Source organism: Rattus norvegicus, chromosome 2 (assembly GCF_036323735.1).
Source record: "Rattus norvegicus strain BN/NHsdMcwi chromosome 2, GRCr8, whole genome shotgun sequence".
NCBI lineage: Eukaryota > Metazoa > Chordata > Mammalia > Rodentia > Muridae > Rattus > Rattus norvegicus.
In genome coordinates this window covers 200,151,203-200,171,738 of record NC_086020.1, presented here as the reverse complement: position 1 = coordinate 200,171,738, position 20,536 = coordinate 200,151,203, and the positions used below count along the sequence as shown (strand labels likewise).

General features: G+C 41.2%; 1 protein-coding gene across 5 annotated transcripts in view; it reads left to right on the top strand.

Moving 5' to 3' along the window:
* Ntng1 (netrin G1) overlaps nt 1-19,760 on the top strand; it is a 363,053-nt gene extending 343,293 nt beyond the window's left edge. For 4 of the 5 annotated variants that reach the window (XM_017590780.3, XM_008761394.4, XM_017590776.3 and 1 more), the window contains one exon: nt 16,885-18,696. In XM_017590780.3, the coding sequence (XP_017446269.1) occupies nt 16,885-17,114 (230 nt within the window). In that variant the 3' untranslated portion in view covers nt 17,115-18,696. Of the gene's footprint in view, nt 1-16,884 lie in introns of all 5 variants that reach the window. The other variant, NM_001106465.1, reaches the window with a different exon arrangement.
* Nucleotides 19,761-20,536: the final 776 nt, after the last annotated feature.

Genomic DNA, 20,536 nt, shown 5'->3' with positions numbered 1-20,536 from the left:
ACTTCTCTTGCATGACTTTTCCAGGGGCAAGAAAAACAATTGTCTATTAGCCACATGTAGGATACCAATAATAAACCAAATATATGATTCCATTTCAGTTAGTTTAGTAAACCACTGGATTCATTGTGGTTGCTTACAGGATTGTGGATAAGGGATCACTTTCATAAGCCTGAGTGTCTCCGGCAACATCATTGAAAACTCTGCCAGCATAGGTAACATCCACAAAACCTGCGTCCAAGGTGCTCCCTGCCCAACCTACAGACTGCTACACTGAAAAGTCCCCTCCCCAACTGCAACTTCTTATTGCCTATTCCCTGGGAATGGGTCATGTGAATCTTATAACTCCCTTTCATGAGTCTTCATGAGTCCTTTCCCCTTTTGTCCTCAAGGGGATGTTTCAGTCCTAAGAGCCTCACAACAGCCTCCATATTTGCAAAACAAGCAGTTTTAAAGCTCAGATGAATCTTTCCTTGCCTTGCAATCAGTGAATAAACTAGCCATCCAAGCCAATCATGGCTTAAGACTCCAGGCTAGATTCTTTAATTTTGTAGGTATATTTGACATGCATAAAGGGTTATAACCTGCAACACCATTAACCTAGTTAAATCTTGGTTTACACCTGAAACAGATCCCAAACAAAATGGAAAGATATTTAAAAATTGTTGTCAAGTTACAAGCACCTGGTGTAAAAGGCACGATTGTCCAGAAAACCGTGACTTGGATTCATATGAATGGCTAGATGTAGCCATGAGGCAGACACAGTGGGAATGTGGGTTGAGTTGCAGCAGAGAGCTTTAGGTCTATAACTAATAAGCTTATACTCACTAGTCCTATAAAAACACAATCGGAGTCCTGGCAGATAAAATCAGATAAGCCAACAGGAGTTGGATCTCTCAAATATGAAACATCACATCCATTAGTAAGAAAGTGTCTGGTGTTGTGCAGAACAGGGCTTTGCCTACTGCCCAAATAAACTAGAATGCTCATTTGGACAGAGAGAGAGAGTTTGCCTCTCTTTTCTGTACACTTTTTCATGAGAATCATGTGACTGCCAATCATGTTTTTAATCCTTAGAGTAAAGTAGCCTAGACAGGAGCTAAGTCCAAGATAGAATTCATTATGAGACCTTAAAGTTTGTAAAAATGTAACCATGATCCCTATCTGCAGACAAACAGAACTGAAACACTCACCAGGTAAGACAGGTTCGACACTCTGGGCAGGTTCCTGTGGGTAATTCCCTGTCACCCAGCCCAAACATGTTTCTCCAATCTTTCTCTGTTTGCTTTAATCTTCCCTCTAAGCTTCTCTCCTTCTTCCCACAAGTCAAAAAATAGAAGAAAAATGTATAGAATGCTACTAAGGGGAGGGACTTCTCCAAAACCTCCACTTGGAGGCTCAGGGATGAAAACTCAGATTGCTTTCACGTATGCCCTAGAAATGATGTCCTCCTCCCATAGCCTTGGAAGTGTAGAGATTGTCCAACAAATCATGTTTCGAAAAGTGAGAAAAGTTCCTGAGAATTTCCTAGGACATATCAGACAAAACCAGATGTTTAGGATTCCAAGATAAAAGACATGCCTGAGGTAACAGAAATAAAGGAGGTATCTGCTATCCTCACTGAAAAATGTCAGCAAATGTCCCCCCCTGGTGATGAGCAACTGATCAGTGTGGACGAAGAAAGCGGCACAGCAATGGCCTCCCTCTGATAGCCTGAACTGTGATTCAGGAGACAAGAAATGCACATGGGCAAGGACTATTTGTCACAGGTTTAGAAAATCCCAAAAGAGTGACTGTCTGTCTATATGTCAGGAATTGTTCTATTCTAGTTGTACATATTAAGTCATTTAATCTACATAACAGCCTTTGAGGCAGACTTCAGGTATGAAATTAACCATATGATGAATAAAGCAGCTATTGGTTGACTGACACACACAATCATCCAGTGCCTGTCCAGAGGAACCAAAGTTTAAATCCGGACTCTTCCAACTCCATCTACACACACGTCAATGCATGTCTCACTAGCTAAACCATCTGCTATGCGCCTTCAAAGGTAGGAAAACTTCTGTGGGTTCAGACAATCAGGGATGCCTTCCTGGTGGGGCTTATCGAGAAGCTGAACCTTGATGAATGGGTGAAAGGTTTAGGAAAGAACACATAGAGCTGGATGATCTGGGATCCCTGAGGAGTCAACAGAATAATGGGCAATGCTAAAGAGCCAGAGTCGATACTCCTAGTCTTGTATCTGCTGCTCTTCCACTGTGGTCCTCGAGTAAGATCCATAGGTTGCCATAAAGTAGAACTAATCAATACTGATATTGGTAATGATACTGATACTGGTACTGTCTATTCTTCTAGGCTGTTGGAACATTCAATAAGATGACATTTATAGCATATGTAAATTTTCTGGTACTTTAATTTTAACTGTATGGACACCAGTGCGAGCCCCTGTAAAGGTGAGTTTGCTAGCAGAAGAAAGGCTGTTTCATAGAGCCAAAGCAGATGATAGGAAGATCCTAATCACATCCCCAGGGACCCAGGCTACACTGTTATCCAATTAGCAGTGGGGGGCCACCGAAGGCTGCAAGTGAGAGAAAGAGTGGAAAGCTCTGTGAAAACACTTTCTGAAGAAACGCAATCTGGCTGTAGCACTTCTGCGCAATTTAATTTAGGGGCGAAAGAACAGACACAGTTGGGAAGCTATTTTAGAAGCAAAAAGGAAGCGATGGATATGGAATATGTGAATTTTTTCTATATATTTCATTTATTCATTCACTCGAAAATACTCAGATATTCATTGAGCACAGTCTGTTACAAAGTGCCGTTCTGGGCATTGAATACCAAAAACCAAAACAGGCAGAATCTTTATCTTCAAGCAGTTTACATTTTAGGAAAATCTTATTAGTCTTATTAGGGGCATAGATTCAAAACATAAAAAATAAAATAAACATGGAAGAAAGCAAAGGGTGCAGAACAATGTATTTTAAACATGTCCTGTGATGACTCTTGCCCAACTCCAACCCAAATCGTCTTCATTCATGCTTAACCTAACCTTGGTAAAGCTTCGCCTGCTTTAGACAGAAACTAACATCTTTTCTCTGCACTTTAAATAATACACGCAGGCTACCAATTCAATCCAAACCAATCCACCATCTTACTCTTTCTGCATCTGGATCTGATGTCCCTGAAGACACAGCTTTTCCATGTGTCTTGCCAGACCCAGTTTCTTCATTGAAGTACCTTCCCCACCTCTTGACACCCCACAGCTTTGCTCTGGGAAGGAAGAGCTTTCAAATGTCACTCAGATCCCTTCAGGGACTGCATTGCCCCCCTCAGGTTAAACTTTCAATAGCTTTTGCTTAACCAGCTCGGAAACAGCTCCTGTAGCTCTCGGGACAGAGCTCTGTCTATTCTCCCCCTTCCTGCGTGAAGTTCAGTTTTTGTAAAGAGTTCTATTCCTTGAAGTGAGGAAGCACAGCTCACAAGCTGGTGTAGCATCCCATGAAACCTTTTTCGTAAGTGAGGGCTTCTATCAGGTTTTCTGTCACTTAGAGAAACAGGAATGATCTTCAGTGGTAAACAATTCTATCACTGAAGGGATTGTAGACAATTTTATTTTCTTTCCTTTTCAGTTTGGCAAGAACTTATCAGGCACCAAGGAAGCTAAGCTAGAATTTATTAATGATAAAGGTGAACTGGAAGGCACAGAGTCCACGAGGCAGACTGTCTCTAAGGTGCTGGGGGTCTCTGTTTTGATTGTCGGACCTAGAGTGGTGCCTAGCAGGTGCAGAGCACTTACAGATGACTACAGCTAAGTGGTTCTTCCTGTTCACAATGGCCATACAAAATGGTGGGAAAGGGAGAGTCAGTAATCCCACATCGAGAGCCCAGAGTAATGGTGTCCACATGTAAAGGGATACCTTTGGATGCTACCACTATAGGCAATTAAACATTAAGCTTTACATTTCAAATTTTGATGTCACTGCAATTCATAGATAGGAAAGGACAAGGTGCACTGCTGCGATCCACAGTAACATTACTGAAAAGATTTGCTTAGGACTGGCTCCATAATTGTCACCTCTTTGTCCTTTCTTAACTTCAGTGAAGTATTTGAGAAAAATTAAATGTTTGGGCTCCAGTGCAGTAGCAAATGCATTTTGGAAATTAGCAATCATTTTCACTCAGAGTCAGGCATCCCTAAATGAGTCCTGTCATCATTTTGCACATTCTCTTGATTCCATAATGCTGTTTTCCTCACCTTGAATTTATTGACACCAATTCATTTGGCTTTGACATTGGCATTAACAAGGAAATGGCTTTGTTTCATCCTGACATTATAAAATCACCTCTTAAGACTTAGTTTGACATTGTCAGAGGTGGACAAGAGTGAATTACAGTGATTCCCAGAGAAAAAAGTCATTAAGAAAAGTTACTGCTGTGTGATTTCAGTAGCTATTTTTCATACTTAAATATCCCTGCTGTTTAGAAATCCTAAGAGGGCTTAGACCATATTTAGAACTCTCTTGCCAAGTATACATCGGAAAATTAAGTCTCTAAGGAGACATCTGGCTATAGCTTGACAAACAGGAAACTCAAATTATATTTTAGATTTATAAAATACTCAAAGACATTAACATTCTCTTTAAAACACAACACTACACTACACTACACACACACACACACACACACACACACTTGGATATTAATGGCACTTGTGTTTCTTAGTGCTGGATATCAAAGGCACATAATAGTTTCTCTACCTTCTCCCCTTCCTCCCCCTCCTCCTCCTTCCTCCTCCTCTTTCTTCTCCTCAGGATGTACAATAGGTTACAAATTTCTATTCAACACAGTATGGGGTTATAAAGATTATCTCCCATAATCCCTACATCATTTTAATAGTAGATCTTCTTGCTCCTGTTTGTGACGTCCCCATAACAGGTCTGTGACTCCCTCCTTCATGAAGTAACTCCAACCAGACTTTTAGCCTGTGCTTCAAATTTAACTAATCACCTTCCCAGTTGAAAACTGAACAAAAAAGGTTACTAATTTCCTTCAGAGCCTTGAAGACACCTATTCTCCCCCATCATATCACTCACAATACTCTGATCATAACAAGAGCTGATGTGTGTTGCTTACTAAAAAGTGGGAGAAATGTTTCTGGTCCCTCGTCTTCAAATACTAGCCTTCCTTGCTGTTTCTCCTCTCTTCCATCCCTTCCCCAGTATATTTTGAATCATCAAAAGAAGAAACCTTAATACATATCCCTGCCCTTCTATTGTTAATGTTTCCTCCTTAAAATCCATGACTAGGGACCTCTAGCACATCACAGTGTCCAATCTGAGTTGGATAAACACCACCAAGTGATTTTCCCAAGTACTCTTGGTTTGCTTCTCCCACACCCTGTCAATCTTTCACATGCTCCTCCCTTCAAAGCACACCTTGTGATCATCTTCTCAAACTTGATTTAGCAAACACGCGTAGCTCTGATTTCAGATGACTAAAAGGAGGCCATCAAGGGAAAATTTCATTTCTTGCCCTTTGACCTTTAAGCTTTCCATCTGACCCAATACCTAACACATTATCTGCTTACTAATGATAGGCACGCATCATTCACAAAGTGGCAGAGGAAAAACTAGATGCATTTTATGTATTTACTTAATAAATTTCTATTGAACAGAAAGTGTGTGCCTGAGACAGTTCTGCATCTTGATATAACTAGTGAACGGGAAACAGGTAACCAGGGGAGCTCACCCTTTATAAAGGTAGAAGGTTGAAGTCCTGTAAGCTCAGGCTTCATAAAAAAGGCTTTAAGTTGCTCTAACTATGACTCCCTCTCCCTGGAAAAGAGGTAGTATATTTTATCTCAGCATTTACTGAGGCTTGATCTTCAAAGACAACAATGTCTAGACGTTCGCTCAATCTTCGCCAGTTACCAAAACAACATCTGTCTTCAAATACTGTAGGCTTTCTGGAAGCTCTGCTGGTTCTCTTCTTGCCAGAGACTGGAATGCTTGGTAAAAGACAGAGCCAGAATGCTGATTACTTGTTTTGAGTTGGGGACCACATAGGATCCCACTCATTTTTTTGAGACATTTTGGGACATTTAGGATAATGGCAGCATTGTTATAAATACACATTAATATCACAAATACTAAATTTTGCAGGATGTAGTGGTGGGAGTCACTTATGAAATGAATTGCTTTTATCATTTCAGTGAAAATATTTTTCTCCAAAAATAGTGCATTCTCTTTATGTTCAAATTACTATATATTTCTTCAGTACAAATTTGGAAAGAATAAAATAGTATAAAGACAAAATTTAAACTGATAAAAATCAATTCTTCTCTCAACAACCAGAGATAAACATGGGTCATATTTGGTTACAATTTATCCCAATTGCTTTACTAAGGCTTTCATTCTGTAAAATGTGGAAGGCACAACAGATCTGTGTTGATGGAGCAGGGCACGGGTAAACATCTCATCATGGAAAAGAGTCTGCATCTGCTTTTCTCTTGACACAATGACTTGTACTCGGGAAGGATGAGCTATTCCCGGATGTGTGTTGCCCTTGCATGTGAAGATGCCTCCCACAGCAGCCTTCTTTCACCTTCAGCCCAGAGTAGAGGTTGCACCTTCTCATTAGATGAGAAAAGTGTCTTTTGTGATACCAAAGGAGAAAATCTGTGATTTCTCAGGACTGTCTCTATGAGCACCTTGCCTATGTCTGTGTCCAAAAGTGTTGACCTAAATAGGATTTCAATACACCAGTAACGATCACTTTGGGAAAGGTGTCGGCCTTAGGCTTGTAGGATTTGCCACAAATTAACTCTTTTCTCAATATCAGTTGAGATGTGTGTGTGTGTGTGTGTGTGTGTGTGTGTGTGTGTGTGTGTGTGTGCTGTAAAGCCAAAGCCTTTAAGGTATGTAGATGGTGCTGGTTCCTCCTGCCTTGGAGTTACCTGTCACCTCTCCACATCTGCCGGGATAATAATGTAGATACGTCTCCTTTAAAATAAATGGGGCTTTTCTATGGTGTTGAAAGCAGCGTTTTCCTGGGTGGCACAAGAGAAAAGATCACTCCCATAACAAGTGCTTGGCTAACAGATGGACCACAAGAGGATGGCTGCTCCCTCGGGTCAGAACCTGCTGTCCCCGATTAAGGAGATGACAGCCTCCACACAGTTCCTGACAGACCGACCGTTCAGCCCTGCTCCTTGGGTTTGTTGCTTTGAAATCAAGCAGATTGGATGCTGTCACATAAGGGCCATGCTTGGCACCACCACTGCTCCTGAAGGGGACAGACACAGCATAGGTTGAAAGGGAGCAATCAGGGTTCCTTCCATATGATGACTTTCAGATTCCAGTGTGTTGCTTCAGTCTCTGTCTGGTTCCCCCAACCTTCACCCTAAATAGGAAAAGGTGAGTTGAGCCACAGGTTGCTGGTTCTCCATCAGCTTCCCCAACATACACCTATGCTCCTTTGGAAGCACACCACAGTCCTGTATGCTGGCTGATGAATACACCTGAATGAGTATAAGTTTCAGCTCTGAGAGAAAGGGCACTGCCATTCCAAAGTGACCTTGCAAGACTCTGTGGAGTACACAGCAACTGAATACAAATGTTCACCAACCATGTGCTTTGACTCCAGGCTCTCTCACGATTCCTATCCTCAGAATGTATGCAGATGCTGCCTTCAAGGGAGGGCATTCGCTTTCCTTCTCACTTCAGGGCTCTTGGATTGGAGATGTAAGGAATTCATCAGCCTGACCGAATTAACACCTTGCTCATCCACCCTGAATTTCGAACCTTAGTCTAAAGAGAGAACCGAACCAAACCAAGCTTACTTAGGCTGTATTTTGCCCTTCGTAGAACATTCCTATGTAATCCATCTCAAGCCTCCCAGCATCTTGAGGTGGGCAAACAGAACAAGTGCTATTATCTCTGCTTTAGAAGTGAAGAAAGAGAGCTCCAAGAGGTTAACTGATTTCCTCCAGTTCACCCACTGCATTTACCATAGAGTTGAGACTCAAATACAGATTCTAATTCTTCTCATCCTACCTTATGCTATTCGTCCATATGAGAAACAAAAATCTATCTTGTTCCTTGGGATGCCAAGTTAGACTCCCAGGCAAAACAAATCAAATGAAAATAATTACTAAGTCTATCATCAAAAACTCATAGAAATGCACATGTCCAATCATCTTATCAAGCCAGAGATCTTATCAAATGAGGGAGAAATTCCCAATTATTTTCTTTTGATTGATAGGCTTCCTATCAATAATAGTCATGCAGGGCTAGGGAGACAGATATGGTAATAAAGCACTTGCTTTGCCAGCATGATGGCCTGAATATGATTCCCCAGAATCCATTCAAAAAAGGCCAGGCATGATGATGCAAGCTTGTCAACCCCAGTGCTCAGGAGGCAGAGGCAAAGGATCCATGGGGCTACCTAGCCAGTTAGCAGTGCATACTTAGAAAGTTCCAACAGAGTGAGAGACCCTGCCTCAGAAAAAAAAAGTAGACATTACCTCAGAAACAGTACTTGGGGCTGGCCTCTAGCCTTTGCACACATGTACACACACACACACACACACACACACACACACACACACAACCCAAGGGAGTTTAGAAAAGCGACTCTCTTTCTTAATGTTTTGGTTTTCACAGAATGACAAGCCACAAGCACACATGTATATTAGCATTAGCATTATTAGTATTCTGGCCCAATATATACTCACCACCTGAAAAATATTTAGTTAAAAGGCAGATGGATAGATGTCACTAGGCAGTTCATGGTAAGGTCAAAGTGTCTCGAAGTAAAAATGTGACTATCTGAACCAGAATTCAGGATTAATGGCTCCCAACCATTTTTCCTGCCACGCCAAGCCATCTCTCATAAGCACAGGTAAGTAAAAGATGGGGAATGTAGTTGGTGTGTCTAGAACTTGCTCCCAAACTCCGCTGCAGGCTGTAAAGTTTTGCAGACCGCAGGATCTAACCTGCATGTTCTATTTTCTGTCTTGCTCACATTATAGTAAAACAGGCACAAAGACTGTGTAAATGGGTCAGAACATGGCGCTTCGGCTCCCCGCTGCCAGCTCTCAAACACCCGCACAAGACCTCAGTGCAGTGCGCGTGCCTTTGTTATTACCCTGTTTGGTGGGAGTTATTTGCTCTTTGACGTTTCTTTGCAAAGGATGGGAACAATTTGGAACATCTTTCCCTCAGCGATCCTGGGCTTGGTTCAGGTGGTGAAGGTAGAGGTCACTTTATTAATACAGCCATCAAGGAAAGCTGTCATGGTAACACATTGCATGGATTCCTTGAAGTATAGGAGACAAAGCCAAAAAGAGAAACTTTCAAGTCTATAAATATAGACCCAGCATTGCTCAAGCATAGCAGCAGCTCACGGACAGAGCCAGCCCAAATGTATAGCTTTGAACCAAACACAAACACAGAGAGAAATCTCTTTGGTAATGTGATGGATCACTGTGACCATGTGGGAATAAGTGACCCTTTTGGTTTCTGAAGGAAAAATGAATAGGACAAGGAATGACACTAAGTCCTATTTGCTGCTGTCTTTGAATATATAGGAGCACTTTCTAGGTCTGCTTTTTGACATGTTCCAGAGAAGACTAATAGAAGGGAAAGAATTCAAGATTTTGTAATTCATATTTTGAAAATACCTTGTTTTTTGGGAAGAGCAGGTTATATAGTGTTCAAGAACACCCACATATCTATATACACAAAGCACACATAAACACACCCATACTTATACATACATACATGTGCATGCATAGACACCAATCACATGCACATACATATATTTATACACACATATGTATGCACACATATACATGCATCACATGCATTTGCACACATATACACATAGAATGCACACCTACATGCCCTTCCCCCACACACAACCAAATCTGCCTCACCAAACAAAACAAAACAAAATAAAAAACTCTTAAGAACCTGAAAAATTTAGTGACATTCTTCTGGCTTTCCTAATCCAAAGTCCAGGAAAAAAACAGAAGTAATAAAGAAAATAGTATTCCCTCCTCTTCCTTCCTGTGAAATTAGGAGTAGTTTTAGAGATCATGGCAATTCTGAGACCTTGTGTGTCTGCTTTTGTGGCTTACTAAAGCTGTAAGCAGAGCTCTCCCGGTACCGTGCTTACTCCAACTTATCCACTAAGACTTCACACCTCATCTTCTGGCCACACAACTCGGTTTCAGACTCACATTAATATAATAACCTTATCTGCCAATGTCTTCTGGTTATCTTAGGCACACTATTGGAAAGCATTCCAAAGACTGGAGTATCAGAAGGTATCAGGTCATGTGCTATTATATTGGCCATGCCATAAATAAGTTACTCTTATCAACAGCAAAAAGAAAATTTAATAAAGGGAACAGTCAGGCTATTACCAAAGGAATGTCAGCTCTTTCTATATTTGACTCAGATGTCACCATAACAGAAAAAAATTGTATCAACCAAGTATCTATTCACATCCAATTGTTGGGAAAAGGTTATATAAGGGATTTAAAAATGAGCCTTCCTGATTACTGAAATAAGAAGCCCCTTTATAGTCAATAACAATAAAGAAATTATAGATAAACTTAAAATAAATATCACCAACTAATTCAGTTTGAAAGACTATACTTTTGGGGGTCATTTCTGTAGTTTCTTACTAAATTCGGTTTGCAGCTGATCCATATAGAAAAAAAAAACACCAAAGAGAGATAACTGAAAAAATATATTAGGTAAAAATTTCCAGCACTTTAATCTACAACTTCATGCTGTACAGAATAAAAGATCATAAACATTGTACTGGGTTTTCATTCTCACGCCAGCTCCACAAGTTAATGATGGATGCCTAGAACTTTGTGATGAAAAGGATTCTACAGTTCAGTATAAAAAAGTTCCATTATTAAATAGCGACATTTCATTTTAGTTCATTTTGTGTTACCATAGCAGAATGTCACAGACTAATTTATAATAAAAAATAGCTATTTATGAGCTAAAGTTCCAGTTTCTTATCATAAAATTCTAGTATTTTATCATAAAATGCTGGAAGGCTTCACGTGGTTGAAAGGGAAATCCCCATTAGCCATCGTGTGTGCATTAGTTCATTCTTGATAATACTTTGGAAAGGCCACACTTCTTAACAATGTTACAACGTCAACTAAGCTGTCAACATGAGTTTTGGAGAAGCCAAACCTTGAAATCACAGAAGTCTCCTATGCCTGGCAAGACAGAAATGATGCTACAGATGTCAGCAGGATTCTCACTCTCAGCCTAGACCTTTGGTATTTCTACTTTTATTGTTGTGGGGCCTGATCTGAATTTGGACCTCCATATGTCAGTAGAACTCTAGGAGTTGGAGCAATTCAGAAATGTTATTAACAGATAGCTCTGCCCCATCCCTGTAGTTTGAAATCACATTAGCTAGGAGATGTAGTGGGAAATGTGTTGTCAAAGGAATGGTTCCATAACTTCCAGGCATGGAGTCAGCCGTATCTATACGTGTATCTATAAGTATATTGTGCTGTCTAATACCATTCACTATGCTACTCCAGACTTCCCTTCCGTATAAAGTGCACTATGCATGGACTGACACTCAAGCTCTACCCTGAACTGATACGATCTAGATCTTGGCTCGGTGGTTTGAAACGTGTCCAGGAGTGCTGGTATCATTGCCACAATGGGAGTAAAGGGCAAATGATGAGCAAGGATGCCTTTGCATCCTCCTCTTCTGCTGCTGTAAGCAGTATTGACTATCTGCTCTGGCATTTCTGAGTTACCTACATGCACGTTACCCACATACCTACAAGCCTTTCATTGCCATGGCTGTGCTTCTGAAAACTCGTTATTTTGATCTAGAACTGACAAATCTGTGCCCTGCTCTTTTTCCCAGTATACACCAGAAACAGCTGTTTACTTCCATTGACATGGCTGTTCTCCAACTCCATGTTATCATTTACCCTTTATATCGATTATAAGTCCTTCTAGGTAGAAGAGGATGCTGTCCCAGCCAATTTAGGACATTTCGCACATCCATGGCCCCTACCCACCCACAGTATGCTATCTGTTCCCAGTTGCGACAAACAAAAATAAATAAATAAATGCAATCTAGTCATTGCCTAATATCCTTTGGGGGCTGGAATCTCCAAAATATTGGTACCTTCTCCTATCAACTGATAGGAAACTGATGTCCAGGGACTTCCATAAATTGTGATAACCTCAACCCTTTTCTGGCTGATTCAGTCAAGATTTAAATCACACATTTGCTCTGTCCAATTCAAATCTGCTTCTTCTTCTCCTCTTCCACTTCATTTGTTAATGTATAGGTGGTCTTCCATAACAGGAAAGCATTTTTATGATTATTTTCATGGTCTCATGTGACTGCTGCATTTTGTTGATATTTTCCTTCTGGCCATTTTTCATACTGTTGCTTTCTCTGCATATGGCTGAAGCTGGTACTCTTCAGAGCTCTCTAGACTTGGTCATCACGTTGGCATGATTGATACTCTCCTACCATGAGACTGTGTACTTTGTGTCTGATGACAATGACCTTCACCACCGGTATTCCACATCTCCATCTCCATAATGAACTGTCTCCTGAACCTTGACATAGCTTTACCAAGTAATAACAAAAGATTTGAGGAGAACTTACAGGCAGAGTCAATAAGTCCAAAAGTACTCATTAACTTCTCCGACTGAATTTCTCTTCTGCTTCCTTTTCTTAATAAATTTCTTTGTGATGTACCTACATAGTCAAATGTCACTTTAAATCACTCACATTTGTTATGTAAACAAGCCTTCCGTTGTGCCCTCTCTTCTCCTCTCTGTTGCTCCAACCCAGCCCATTCTGATGAGTATCTGGTCTCCTTGTCTCCAATCTATTTTCATCTAGTTTCAGCTTTCCTTTTCCTTTAAAACTCTAGCTGACTCATTTACATTTGAAAGCTGCCACATTGTCCATTTCCCAAACTCTGCAAGGTCTGTATAAAAACAACTACAGACAGAATGCCCCTAGCATTCTAGCCTCCTTTGTCCTGTGTGCATCTAGCCTTTCAACCACAGCCCACCCATCATTTATGGACATAATCAAGTTCCAGTCAGAAAATAAGCTATTCGAGGTATTCAACAGAAAAAGACTATTAAAGGAAATAGGATAATTGGTGTCTGAGGACTGAAATGAGTACGAGGCACCAAAATAACTCTTGGACAGTAACTGCTCACATAGGTGGTGCCTATTACTCTGGGATTGAGAAATTACAAGAATGGGGGGGTGGATTTCTTGAAACTAATAGTGTTGGTACCTTATAACTATATCTCTGAGGAGGGACGATGTCTGATACCTCTGTAGTAGTCCCTTGGAGATATGCTAGCAGGATGCTACAGGAGTCTCCAAGGCTTAGTGAGAAGCTGGTTTTGAGTAAAGATAATAAGGGAAAGAAGGATAAGATGGATAAGACTGGATCAATGTCAAGGCTTAAACGGAAGGCCTTGCTACACAGTGCTGTTAAGACAAGCCATTAAGTAGGAAAAGGGAAATATCTTCACATACACCCATCTTCCCTCTTTGTTCCTTCTGGTATCAATTGTTGGTGAAATCCAGTAGGAAACATGTAGGGTTGTGTGTGTGTGTGTGTGTGTGTGTGTGTGTGTGTGTATATATATATATATATATATATATATATATATATATACATATACATATATATGTGTGTGTGTGTGTGTGTGTGTGTGTGTGTGTGTGTGTGTATCAATATCAACATCAGAGAAGGGGATCAGTGTTCAACGATAACTTCTTAATAACCTAGGTGCCCCTTTTGCATCTCTTTGCTTTAACTCACACAGTTTCCTCATCCATGATACTCTTTAACCAGTATCTGCCTTGTGTGCGCCTTTGTTCAAATACAACCCCCTTTCTATAATTGTTCCTAATCTCCAAAACACAGATAACCATCATTTGTGTTTGCCTAACACTTCAGACCAACCTACTTTGTGGTCATTTTTGTCCTTTGTCAGAATATCTCTGAGTGTGTTTGTTGACTTTCTACCAAATTGTGAGCTTCTTTATGGTAGTTAGAGTGATAACCACAAAACCTAGCGGGACGCTTGGCAAGGACCATTGGCTGAGTGGATAAGACTAATAAGGTTATTTTAAGGACAACAACTCTAGATCGCTTCTGGCATGTATCTATCTCATCTCCGTAAGTAAATTAGAACTCCATGAAAACAGAGGCCCTTCTGCATTTGTTTTATTGTCTCGGTGGTGTTTAGTACAGGGTGTTACATGATGAAGAAGAGCTCTTGATACATAACCATCTAGTTTGTTCATTAACCAACAGAACTTTGGTACTAGATGACATGTAAATGGAACATGAGGTTATAAATATCAGGTAAGTTCTCCAGTTGGACTCAAGTATGTTTCTAGCATGTGATTTCAGCATCAGATGGTACAGTATGCGGTAGAAATCTCTCTACTCGTTGAATTTTAATAGGATGGGCACCATCAAGACCCCAAATGTAATGTGCTTTGTAGTGAATTTTAAGCTAATAAAAGGTATGCTAGTTTCCATTTTTTCCTGTTTATATATTATCCAAGATATATTCCCCCAGTCCATGAGATGATTAATCCCAGGCTACATCTGTTCCTCGTGTATTTATTAAATTCTCACAACCATCCAACTCAACTAGCAGGTTATTTACATGTAGAGAAGGTATTGAATTTTAACTTAATCACTGGCTTCTCGGAGGAAAAAACCCGAAGTCTCTGCTCAAGAGCTGCTTTACATTCAAGTCCAAGAGGAAGAAAAATAGCTTCGAAAAAAAGAGGGGAGTGATATTTAATTAACTATTGATTTCTTCTCAATTATTCAAGGCAAGCAATTATCGATATTGATGGAACAGATATTTCCCTATGCCTGGTGCCCAAATGAAAGGAAATATCCCATCCTGCAATCTGCTGTCTAGATCGAGAAATGCTTGGAATCTTTAACTTTAAACGGAAATGGTTACTTGGATTGGTTTATTCCATGTTGCCCCAATTAAACAGATATTTCTCCGAGTGTAAGCAAAACAGAACCCATGTATACTTTCCAAATGGACAAAAACCAAAACAGAACAAGATCCACCAGGATCTTAACCTATGACCCTGTGCTTGGGGACCTTACTTCATAGCTGCAGATGTTGGCATGACAAAAAATGACTGTCAAATTACCATAATTTGGGTTCAGTCTAACCCACCCACTGAGAAGCAGCTTGTTTGCTTGATGCCTCTAATCCGTGTGACATTGCCTGGTGTACCCGCATTTCAAACATGAACGATTAACCAGTGCCGATTATACCAACGTATGATGGACCTGCCTTCTATGTCTCCCTGGGATGTTGAGCAATGTAGTCACACTGGACTCTGTTTAGGGAAATTTATTATTAGCTCCACAGATACCCAGTGCCACCTTCCCTCAACCATCCATACACAGGACAGGAGCATTCTGATGTTTGTGGGTGAGGACAAAGCTCCTCTTCAAGGTAACATGAGTATTGAACACGATTAACAGGCAAAGCAAATGTTATCTATAGTTATCATGTGGAAGGTGGGATTATTTTGCAACAATGATTTGTATTTAATAGCATCATTGTGCAGTGTGTGTGCATTCGTGTGTGTGTGTGTGTGTGTGTGTGTGTGTGTGTGTGTGTGTGTGTGAATCCATATGTCATCTTTGGAGAAATTGGGCCGGGACTTCTTTTTTTAATGAAAAACTGTTATAATTTATAAAAAGCTCCTTTTTCTGCTCTGTGCCCCGCCTGCCCCTGTCCAGAGTGGTCTATGTGTTAAGTGCTTAAGCAGCAAATGTTGTTGGAAAGTGTTCGTTCGTTCTTGGCTCTCTTATTCTTTGTTGTTGCGTTAATTTCCCTGGGTTCTATTTAACATTCTGCTAAATCAGTGAAACCTTGATTATCTAAGAGAATACAAGACATCGAATTAATGAGGATAACGGGGATTTTGAAGATACGAGAAATTATTAGAGGTGAAAGTTCTGTGACAGAGGCTGTGAATGAATCTCAGTCAGGAACCGCTTCCTGATTTTCCAACCTGTTTCCAGTCCTTGATGGATGGTAATGAAATTTTGGTAATCAGGGTTTCACCGTTGCATTTATTACTGTTCCCAAATCAAGGTAACCTTGGGCTCTACTCCCCATATTTACAAGGTAATAAAAACTCTGATGGGCTGTCAGGGACAAATGTGACTGCTCTTCCTCACATGCCTCCCACGAAACAAGCTTTTCCTCTTCCCATCTGGCTGTTGCCTGCCTGGAGCATGTTACTTTTCTCACATCCTAAACCCGCATTTCCCTGCTTCCCTGTGGTCTCTTTGCATGCACAAAAAAGGCTGGAATCGGTTCAGGGACCATGGATGGATGTCCTGACCTTAGAGGTCGTTGGTCATTTTAGCAGCACTGCTTTGCATTTTAAACCGCATTCATCTGGCTTCAAGGTTCTGCTTTCTTGTATCAGGCACTCGTCCTTTAAAAACCTAGGAGGTCACAACAGGTCTCACGTACACAGGAATTTCCAAACCAGGAGTACTACATTAGATTCAATAGCCTGAACTGGAGAATATCCAAGATTGCAGGGGAAAGGGGAGGGAAAAACCTATATGAAAAGGCCTAATATGATCAAAACCAAGGCAGCCGACTACATTTGTTTGGAAATTGGAGTCACATGCTTAGTTTATGGAGGGAAGGGGGTGGGGGAGCACAAGATCGATAGAGAATTTCTTTTTAAAAGCTGAAAACATGATGTTCCAGATGAACTTAAATTGATTCTGCTTCTCCTCCCCTCCCCTTCCCTCCCCTCGTTCTGCAGCTAATGTCTGCGACAATGAGCTCCTGCACTGCCAGAATGGAGGGACCTGCCACAACAATGTGCGCTGTGTGTGCCCAGACGCCTACACCGGCATCCTCTGTGAGAAGCTACGGTGCGAAGAGGCGGGCAGCTGTGGCTCCGACTCTGGCCAGGGAGCACCCCCGCGGGGCTCCCCTGCACTGCTGCTGCTGACCGTGCTGCTGGGGACTGCCAGTCCCCTGGTTTTCTAGGGGTCACACCCAGCCCTCCGACAGGCCTGTGCTGTGGGGGAAGCAGACACAACCCAAGCGATTGCTCCCGACATAGAAAACACGCACACCCACTCCAACACAGTGTATAGAAGAAGAGGGCCTAACTGAACTAAGCCATATCTCTCGGAACTGGACAGCACAGCGCGCATCATCGGAGTCAAGACTGTTCATCACTGACTCCAGAGGAATTGGCAGCTGTCGCTATCGTCACTGCAAATCTCATCGCCAGCTGCAGAGCTGATTGCGGATTAGAAAGGCTGCGAGAGCGCCCCCCAGAAGGAAAGACAAACAAACAACAAACTGATCAACCAACCTAAAAAACATTCGCTACTCTACCGTGGTGCACCCGAGTACCGCTCTGCCCAGTGTGTGGACCAACCAAATAAGAGCATTCTTCGCTGTCAGGTGCATTGTGGGTATAAGGAAATCTGTTACAAGCTGCCATATTGGCCTGCTTCAGCCTCCCCCTTCCCCCCAAATCCCTTCCAACCTGTGCTTTAGTGAACGTTGCTCTGTAACCCTTGTTGGTTGAAAGATTTCTTTGTCTGATGTTAGTGATACACATGTGTAACAGCCCCCTCCAAAGCGCAAGCCAGTCATACCCCCTGTATATTTTAGCAGCACTGCGATCCCAGTGCCAGCTCCCATCCACTTTGCAAGAGTGGCTAGAGGAAAAGAGAAAGTGTATCTATCCTTTTGTATTCAAATGAAGTTATTTTTCTTGAAATACTGTAATATGTAGATTTTTTGTAATATTGCCAATTTATGTTACCAGACAATCTGTTAATGTATCGAATTCGAATCAGCAAAGACTGACGTTTGATTTTTTTGGTCCTCTTTGGTTTTGTTTCGTTTCGTCGTGCAGAGATTTCTCTGTAAGGGCAACGAGCGTGCTGGCATCAAAGAATATCGGTTTACATATAGCAAGTGTAATAAGATTCCACCAAAGGACATTCTAAATGTTTTCTTGTTGCTTTATAACACTGGAAGACTTAAAGAATAAAATTTCCTGCAGAAATGATATCAGGAAATTGTATGGCCGTTTCTTGAGATGAAAGGAGAAACCACCCACAGTTTTCCAGTCAAGTCACTGATTTTGTGTGGACTGAACACAGTCGGCCGACAACTTTAGTAACCCAGGAAGATGGATGGATGGTCACTAGCTTGGACAACGTCTGCAAAATATGAGACTATTTTCCACCTGGGAAAAAATTATAACCACAAAAACAGAGAGAAAGAAGTATCTAAGTGATTGCCAAGATTATGCCAAAGCCTGTTGGCAGAGCACTAAGAGACTTTTATTTTTAAGTCATGCTATTTTCACAGATTTATGGTGATCATGTGACTCTAGGGATGCCGATCTATGTATCCTTCCAAATACAGTGTTTACATGGAGTATCATAAGAGGCCACCTGGGGAACCAGGGCAGCAGCAGGGAAATTGAGTGATTAGCAATTTGACTTTGAATATATTCTAAGTATTTAAATGAAATATCAAAATATAGAGCAGCAAGTAGACATAACTGCTGTTCCTGGAAATAAAGTCTGTTTCAAGTACTGCCCAAGGTGTAATAAATTCTTGTTTCTGCCTTTTATTAGGCCAATTACTGTACAAGACAGCAGAGGGAGCTGGGCGGGGGTGGAGGGGTGGAGAGAGAGACACTGTGAAGTTTTGGAGGGGGCTGAAACCGTGTATGTTCAATCCCAGCATACTGCCACCCTGCAGGTGACAAATGTGTGGGCAAGGGCATCTCTTGGAATCAGAAATAATTATGAGGCCAAACCAGAAGATTAAAGACAATGAAGTCCTACATGACTTGGTGGGACAATAACCTATGACAGTATTAGGTCAGAAGCCTCATTCCAGGCTGAATTCTCCACCCTACTGCCAGTCTCGGCTGAACCGCGGGGGGAGGACTGTCTTCTGATAAATAACCTGAGTCAAAACTAGATGAAGGAACAGCGTGTCTTATTGGTTTTGTTCCCAGAAAAGCCAATTCAAAGAAGGCAATAAAAGGTAAGCAGGTAATTCCTGCTCTGCCTGCCACCCCACGTCCGAGTCGATTGAATGTTTGTTATTCAAACCAACATCCTCTTTTGATATAAGAAATAGGGAAAGATGGAGATAAATTAGTGCTTTGGCTCAGTGCCAGAGTAGCCAACTAGAAATGACAGATTTACATAAGAAGCATAAATAGAAAATTATATTCCCGGCTCACCAAAGAACACACATGAAAATTCTAATAGCATCCAGAGTGTGAGATTACTTCTAATGAGGTGGATTTCTGATATTAAAATGGAGTTTAAGTTGTCTTATAGTTTATTAGCACAAACCAAAGGCAGACCGTGTTATTTCTGGCAATGGTGCACTTTACCATTATCCGGTCACAGCTTTGTCACAATGATCAGGAATCAGACACTGCACAATTCAATATGTGGGATTCCAAAAGCTAATTCTGAAGTTTAATGAAGGCCTGATTTAAATCAACTCATCTGCATTTTATCTCTACGAGGCTATAAAAATCTAAATTGATGAGGAATATCTTGCATTCAGTATATTTAGATATAGTTCTCTGAATTTCTTGAAGTGATGTGATCTGCTTTTAATAAAAATTCACTTTTAGGTATATAACAAACGTAAATGAAATGTGCTTTTTAATCTGGTTATTTAAAGTCAATTCATTTTTTTTTAAAGAAGTCAGCCTACAGGATTTTCTTTGCTGCTTTCTAGAATTCTGTGAATCTGCAATATTCTGTCCTGAGACCAGGCTGAGACAGACAGGGTGTACTAAGTTGTGCTTGCATTTGAAGCCTGGGTGCTTATGTTGCTTCCTGGAAGGTCTTTAATGTGGGCAATACCGCTATTCCATGTCATCCGCCCTACAGAGGAGGAGCACCATTCCTCCCATGACTGATGTGTATAAAACCCAAAAGGGAATGGTGTGTGTGGGGGGGGGTGTTAAAATGTCAGCTATCTAGCAAGTTTCACTATTGACAGGAAGTTAAATAATTATCTTACCTACCATCAAGGGGGAATGACTGAACACACAGCCTAAGGACAAATATTAGAAGAGCCACCTTTACCCTCCTCTGCCTTTGCCCAGTTATCCAGTCTAAGTCCCCACCAGACAGTGGCCTCCTATAGGCAGACAGCACAGAAGCAACTCTTACGCACATGGGCAGAAGAGGATATCGACTCCACGGTTCAGTGGTTTCTATTGTGTCCTACTCACCCTTTACGAACCTGTGACATTACCGGAGTCTAAGACTCTTTAGAGGGAAGCTGTGAAATCAAATCTTTCCTTCCATCTTCTTCACCACCTACCACCAATAATTTAGTAATCTTGGAATATAAAAACCCCATAATCTGAAATGGGATGTTCTTTACCCTGGGTAAGGATC